This window comes from Cebus imitator, unplaced genomic scaffold, assembly GCF_001604975.1.
Source record: "Cebus imitator isolate Cc_AM_T3 unplaced genomic scaffold, Cebus_imitator-1.0 Scaffold240, whole genome shotgun sequence".
Taxonomy (NCBI): Eukaryota; Metazoa; Chordata; class Mammalia; order Primates; family Cebidae; genus Cebus; species Cebus imitator.
In genome coordinates, this window is record NW_016107555.1 from 398,372 (window position 1) to 404,746 (window position 6,375).

General features: G+C 51.3%; 1 protein-coding gene across 1 annotated transcript in view; it reads left to right on the forward strand.

Annotated features, from left to right (window-relative positions):
- Positions 1 to 6,375, forward strand: part of TAS1R1 (taste 1 receptor member 1) — a 16,210-nt gene that overhangs the window by 4,378 nt on the left and 5,457 nt on the right. The window contains exon 2 of the mRNA XM_017498313.1: positions 2,163 to 2,469. Coding sequence (XP_017353802.1) covers positions 2,163 to 2,469 — 307 coding nt within the window. The remainder of the gene's footprint in view (positions 1 to 2,162; positions 2,470 to 6,375) is intronic.

Below are 6,375 nucleotides of genomic sequence, written 5' to 3' on the forward strand. Positions count from 1 at the left end.
AGATGGGATCTCACTGTGTTGCCCAGGCTGATCTCCAACTCCTAGGCTCAAGCAATCCTCCATCCTCAGCCTCCTGAGTAGCTGGGACTACAGGCATGGGCCACTGCAATTCCTGCACTTTTGGGGGCTGAGGCAGACAGACCACTTGAGGTCAGGAGTTCCAGACCAGCCTGGCCAACATGGTGAAACCCTGCCGCTACTAAAAATACAAAATTAGCTGGGCATGGTGGCTGGTGCCTGTAATCCCGGCTACTTGGGAGGCTGAGGCACAAGAATTGCCTGAACCCAGGATGTGGAGATTGCAGTGAGCCGAGATTGCAGTGAGCCAAGATTGCAGTGAGCCGAGATTGCAGTGAGCCGAGATCACGCCACTGCACTCCATCCTGGGCTGGAGTCTCCAGTGAGACTCAGCCTCAAAAAAAACCCACAAAATTTTATTTTGATACAGAGTCTCTCTCTGTCGCCCAGGCTGGGGCTCATTAGTGTGATCTCGGCTCACTGCAACCTCTTCTTCCCGGGTTCAAGTGATACTCCAGCCTCGGCCTCTGGAGTAGCTGGGATCACAGGCATGTGCTACCACGCCCAGCTAATCTTTGTACTTTTGAAAAAGGCTGGTTTTCACTGTGTTGGCCAGTCTGGTTTCAAACTCTTGGCCTCAAGTGATCCACCCACCTCAGCCTCCCAAAATGCTGGGATTACAGGTATAATCCACCGTGCCCAGCCTGTAGGTGCTTTTTACATGTGGCAAACATTTAAATCAATAGACTTGGGCTGGGTATGGTGACTCACACCAGTAATCCCAGCACTGTGGGAAGCTGAGGCGAGCAGATCACTTGAGGTCAGGAATTCCAGATCAGCCTGGCCAACATGGCAAAACCCTGTTTCTACTAAAAATACAAAAATTAGCCAGGTGTTGTGGCATATGTCTGTAGTCCCAGCTACTTGGGAGGCTGAGGTGGGAGGATCCTTTGAACCCGGGAGAAGGAGGTTGCAGTGAGCCAAGGTCGTACCACTGCACTCCAGCCTGGGTGACACAGAGAGACTCCGTCTCAAAAAAAAAAAAAAAAAAAATCATTTGGGAGGCCAAGGCGGGTGGATCACTTGAGGTCAGGAATTCAAGACCAGCCTGGCCAACATGGTGAAACCACATCGTCTTTACTAAAAATGGAAAAATTAGCCTGGCATAGTGGCGTGTGCCTGTAATCCCAGCTACTCAGGAAACAGACAGGAGAATCACTTGAACCCGGAAGGCAGAGGTTCAGTGAGCTGAGATCATGCCACTGCACTCCAGCCTGGGTGACACAGTGAGACTCTGTCTCCAAAAAAAAAAAAAAAAAAAAAAATTAATAGACTTTGTTAAGCAAATTGCTCTCCATAATGAGGGTGGGCCTCATCCCATAAATTGAAGGCTTTAAAAGCCTGAGGTTACTGGACAAGGAGGGAATTCTGCCTCCAAATCGCCTTAGGACTGAAGAGCACGGTAACATCAATTCTTGACAGAATGTCCAATCTGCTGGCCTGCCCTGCAAAATTTGAGCTTGCCAGCCCTCACATGTGAGCCAATTTCTTTCTTTTTTTTGAGATAGAGTTTTGCACTATTGCCAGACTGGACTGCAGTGGCACAATCTTGGTTCACTGCAACCTCCACCTCCCGGTTCAAGCAATTTTCCTGCCTCAGCCTCCCAAGTAGCTGGGATTACAGGTACATGCCACCATGCCCAGCTAATTTTTTGTATTTTTAGTAGAGACGGGGTTTCACCATGTTGACCAGGATGGTCTCGATCTCTTGACCTTGTGATCCACCCGCCTCTGCCTCCCAAAGTGCTGGGATTACAGGCTTGAGCCACCGCGCCCGGCCCTCGAGCCAATTTCTTAAACTAAATTTCTCTCTGTCTCTCTCTCTCTCTGGAGAACACTGACTTATATAGCAGGTTTCTCTGCTCCGGGACCTCAGGAACGTTTCGATGCTCACAGGCTTCTCCATCAGGGCCAGCTTGTTCCTCCTACTGAGCTTCAGGGCCCTTCTTGAAGTCGTGGTTTGGGAGACTGGACCAATGACCTCAGAGGTTCCCTTCTACCCCCAAGCCTGGGCATCTGGAAGGCCAGAGGGTCTCAGTGGGGCCTTGTCCTTCTCAGCTGTCTCTGCTTGGCTTTTTCCATAGGCCCGGCACCTTCAATGATCACGGCTACCACCTCTTCCAGGCTATGAGGCTTGGGGTTGAGGAGATAAACAACTCCACGGCCCTGCTGCCCAACGTCACCCTGGGGTATCAGCTGTACGATGTGTGCTCAGACTCTGCCAATGTGTATGCCACGCTGAGAGTGCTCTCCCTGCAGGGGCCACACCACATAAAGCTCCAAGGAGACCTTCTCCAGTATTCCCCTAAGGTGCTGGCGGTGATTGGGACTGACAACACCAACCAGGCTGCCACCACAGCCGCCCTGCTGAGCCCTTTCCTGGTGCCCCTGGTAAGCTGGAGCCTCACACCTTTGCCCCTTTCCCTTCAGGCAAGTCTGGGCTGGGGCATGTCGGCAAGAGCTGCTGTCCCCACAAGGCTGCCTGCCCACTGGATCTCTCCGGTGGTCACTGCTCTTTACTTACAAATCAGGGGTCCCTGTCCAGCATGGTTCCTGCCCCAGCCTTCCTTTCTTTCCAGGGCTGCTACCAGATCTCCCTGCCTCCACTCTCATGGGAAAACCCATTCTCCTTGGGAACTACTGCCATTCAGCTGCACCCCTGCTGCCCTCAACTCCCCTCCTCCCTCTGGAGGTTCCATCGCCTTTGTTAGGAATGGACACCCTGAACACACACTGTGGCTCACGCCTCTAGTCCCTTGGGGAGGCTAGGTAGATCTCTTGAGGCCAGGAGTTCCAGACCAGCCTGGTCAATATGGCGAAACCCCGTCTTTACTAAAAATACAAAAATTAGCTGGGCGTGGTGGTGCACAACTGTAATCCCAGCTACTCAGGAGGCTGAGGCAGGAGAATTGCTTGAACCTAGGAGGTGGAGGTTGCAGTGACCTGAGATTGTACCACTGCACTCCAACCTGGGCAACAGAGTGAGACCTTGTCCCCCAATCCAAAAAAAAGGACACCCTTTGCTTCCCACCCCATAACTGCTCCACATCATCCCTGCCTCACTTGCCTGCCTTTCCTTCTTCCCTCCTGGCTCAGAGGTGCTGACATCCCTCCCCTTGCTGAGGCCAGTCCTGTCCCTGTGCTTATTCCTGCCCTGTACCTCGGGCCGTGGCCCCTCCTTGGCTTGTTTCCCCATGGGCTCCTGCCCGTCCTGTGGTTGCCCTCATCCCTCTCCCTCCTCCAGGCCCTCTACTCTGAGCACTGACTCCTGACCCTTCCCGTGGGAGCTTCCCACTGGCCTTACCCTCCCCTCATTGTCCCTCAGCCCCCCATTCTGCCCCCCTACTGTTGCTTTTTCTGTAACCTGGGGCACTTTCTAGGTCTTCAAATCCTACTTTGCAGTCCTTTATCTTAAGTGACGTCTTTGTGAATTTTTTTTTTTTTTTTTAAAGATGAGGTTTTACCATGATGGCCAGGCTGGTCTTGAACTCCTGACCTCAGGTGATCCACCCACCTTGGCGTCCAAAGTGCTTGGATTACAGGCGTGAGCCATCACACCCTGCCGAATTTTTTTTTTCGAGACACAGTATAACTCTGTCACCCAGCCTGGAGTGCAGTGGTGCAATGTCGGCTCACTGTAACCTCTAACTCCCAGGCTCAAGCAATCGTCCTACCTCATACTCCCAAGTAGTTGGGACCACAGGCACGTGCCACCATGCCTGGCTAATTTTTGTATTTTTTTTTAGAAATGGGGGTCTCACATTGCTTTTGGCTAAGACCAAGTGTAGAGATAGGGGTGTCGCTATGTTGCCCAAGCTGGCCTCAAACTCCTGGGCTCAAGCAATCCACCTGCCTTGGCCTCCCAAAGTGGTGAGATTACAGGTGTGAGCCACTATGCCCTTTGGGACATTTTTGACCAGTCCTCCTATGAGAGTCTGCTTGGAATTTCTGCCCCCTTGGCCCCCTGCCCCACCCCGGCTTTCTCTTGCAGCCCTTCTCTCCTCTTGCCCCACCTCCTCTGAGAAGGCAGGTGATTCCCAGGAGCAGGCTTCACCCTCCTCTCCTCCCTGTTTCCTGTTCCCAGGCAGGCTGTGGGTTCGTGGCTTAACCTCTCATCCTCAGGACCCTCTCCTCTGATTTGAGCCCCTGATGCTGGCCCAACATTGCCACATCATGGACCCATCAGGGCCCAGATTGACCTTACGTCCCTACACAACAAAAGCTTCTTTTTGGCCAGGCATGGTGGCTCATGCCTGTAATCCTAGCACTTTGGTTGAGGTGGGCAGATCACGAGGTCAGGAGTTGGAAACCAGCCTGGGCAATGTGGTGAATTCTCATCTTTACTGAAAATACAAAAATTAGCCAGGCGTGGTGGTTCACGCCTGTAATGCCAGCTACTCAGGAGGCTGAGGCAGGAGAATCGCTTGAGGGAGGCGGGGGTTGCAGTGAGCCACAGGGGTTTGCAGCCTGGGCAACAGAGCAAGACTCTGTCTCAGGAAAAAAAAAAAAAATGCTAGTCCAAACATAGCACTTCTCTGCAGACACCCTTAGGGACTTCTTATGGCTTACGGTAGTGGTCCCCAACCTTTTTGGCATCAGGGAACTGGTTTTATGGAAGACAATTTTTCCAAGGACATGTGTGGGGAAGTAGGTTTCAGGATGATTCAAGTGCATTACATTTATTGTGCACTTTATTTATGTTATTACATTGTTTTGCATATATATATATATTTATATATATATAAAATTTTTTTTTGAGACAGAGTTTTGCTCTTGTTGCCCAGGCCGAAGTGCAATGGCATAATCTCTACCGCTACCTCCACCTCCTGGGTTCGGCAATTCTCCCGCGTCAGCCTCCTGAGTAGCTGGGATTACAGGCATGTGCCACCATGCCCAGCTAATTTTTTGTATTTTTTAGTAGAGACAGAGTTTCTCCATGTTGGTCAGGCTGGTCTCGGACTCCCAGCCTCAGGTGGTCCACCTGCCTGGGCCTCCCAAAGTGCTGGGATTACAGGCGTGAGCCACCATGCCTAGCCACATGTATATATTTTTTGAGATAGAGTCTTGCTCTGTCACCCAGGCTGGAATGTAGTGGCATGATCTCGGCTCGCTGCAACTCTGCCTCCTGGTTTCAAGCAATTTTCCTGCCTCAGCCTCCCGAGTAGCTGGTGGTGTTTGCCTGTAGTCCCAGCTACTCACACAATAATTTGTGTAGTTTTTAGTAGAGATGGGGTTTCGCCATATTGGCCAGGCTTGTGTCAAACTCCTAACCTTGTGATCTGCCTGCCTTGGCCTCCCAAAGTGCTGGGATTACAGCCATGAGCCACTGCGCCCGGCCATAATATATTTATATATGTATGTATGTTATATATTTATTTTGAGATGGAGTCTCCCTCTGTCACCCAGGCTGGAGTGCAGTGGAATGATCTTGGCACACTGCAACCTCCATCTCTTGGGTTCAAGCAATTCTCTGCCTCAGCCCCCCGAGTAGCTGGGATTACAAGTGCCTGCCACCACGCCCAGCTAATTTTTGTATTTTTAGTACAAATGGGATTTCACCATCTTGGCCAGGCTGGTCTTGAACTCCTGACCTCGTGATCTACCTTCCTTGGCCTCCCAAAGTGCTGGGATTACAGGTGTGAACCACCGTGCCCGGCCTATATATTAATATAATAAAATAATTATACAAATTACTATAATGTAGAATCAGTGGGAGCCCTGAGCTTGTTTTCCTGCAACTAGATAGTCCCATCTGGGGGTGATGGGAGACAGTGATAGATCATCAGACATTAGATTCTCATAAGGAGCGCGCAACCTAGATCCCTCACATGCACAGTTCACAGCGGGGTTTGAGCTCCTATGAGAATCTGATGCTGCTGCTGATCGGACAGGAGGGGAGCAGTTGTAAATACAGGTGAAGCTTCACTCACACACCAGCTGCTCACCTGCTGCTATGAGGCCCGGTTCCCAACAGGCCACTGACCTTAACTTCTGCCCTGACCTACACATGCTTCTCTTCTTCCCTGCACACGGCCTCCAGCGGAAGTCCCTGAAAGTCCCTAAACACAAGGGACTATTTCACTCCTATGCAGGTTTTGTCTCCTTTGCTTAGAATGCATGCCCTCAGCCGAGCGCAGTGAGAGGATTATAGGCACTTTGGGAGGCCGAGGCGAGCAGATCACCTGAGGTTGGGAGTTCGAGACCAGCCTGACCAACATGGAGAAACCCCATGTCTACTAAAAATACAAAATTAGCTGGGCGTGGTGGCTCACGCCTGTAATTCCAGCACTTTGGGAG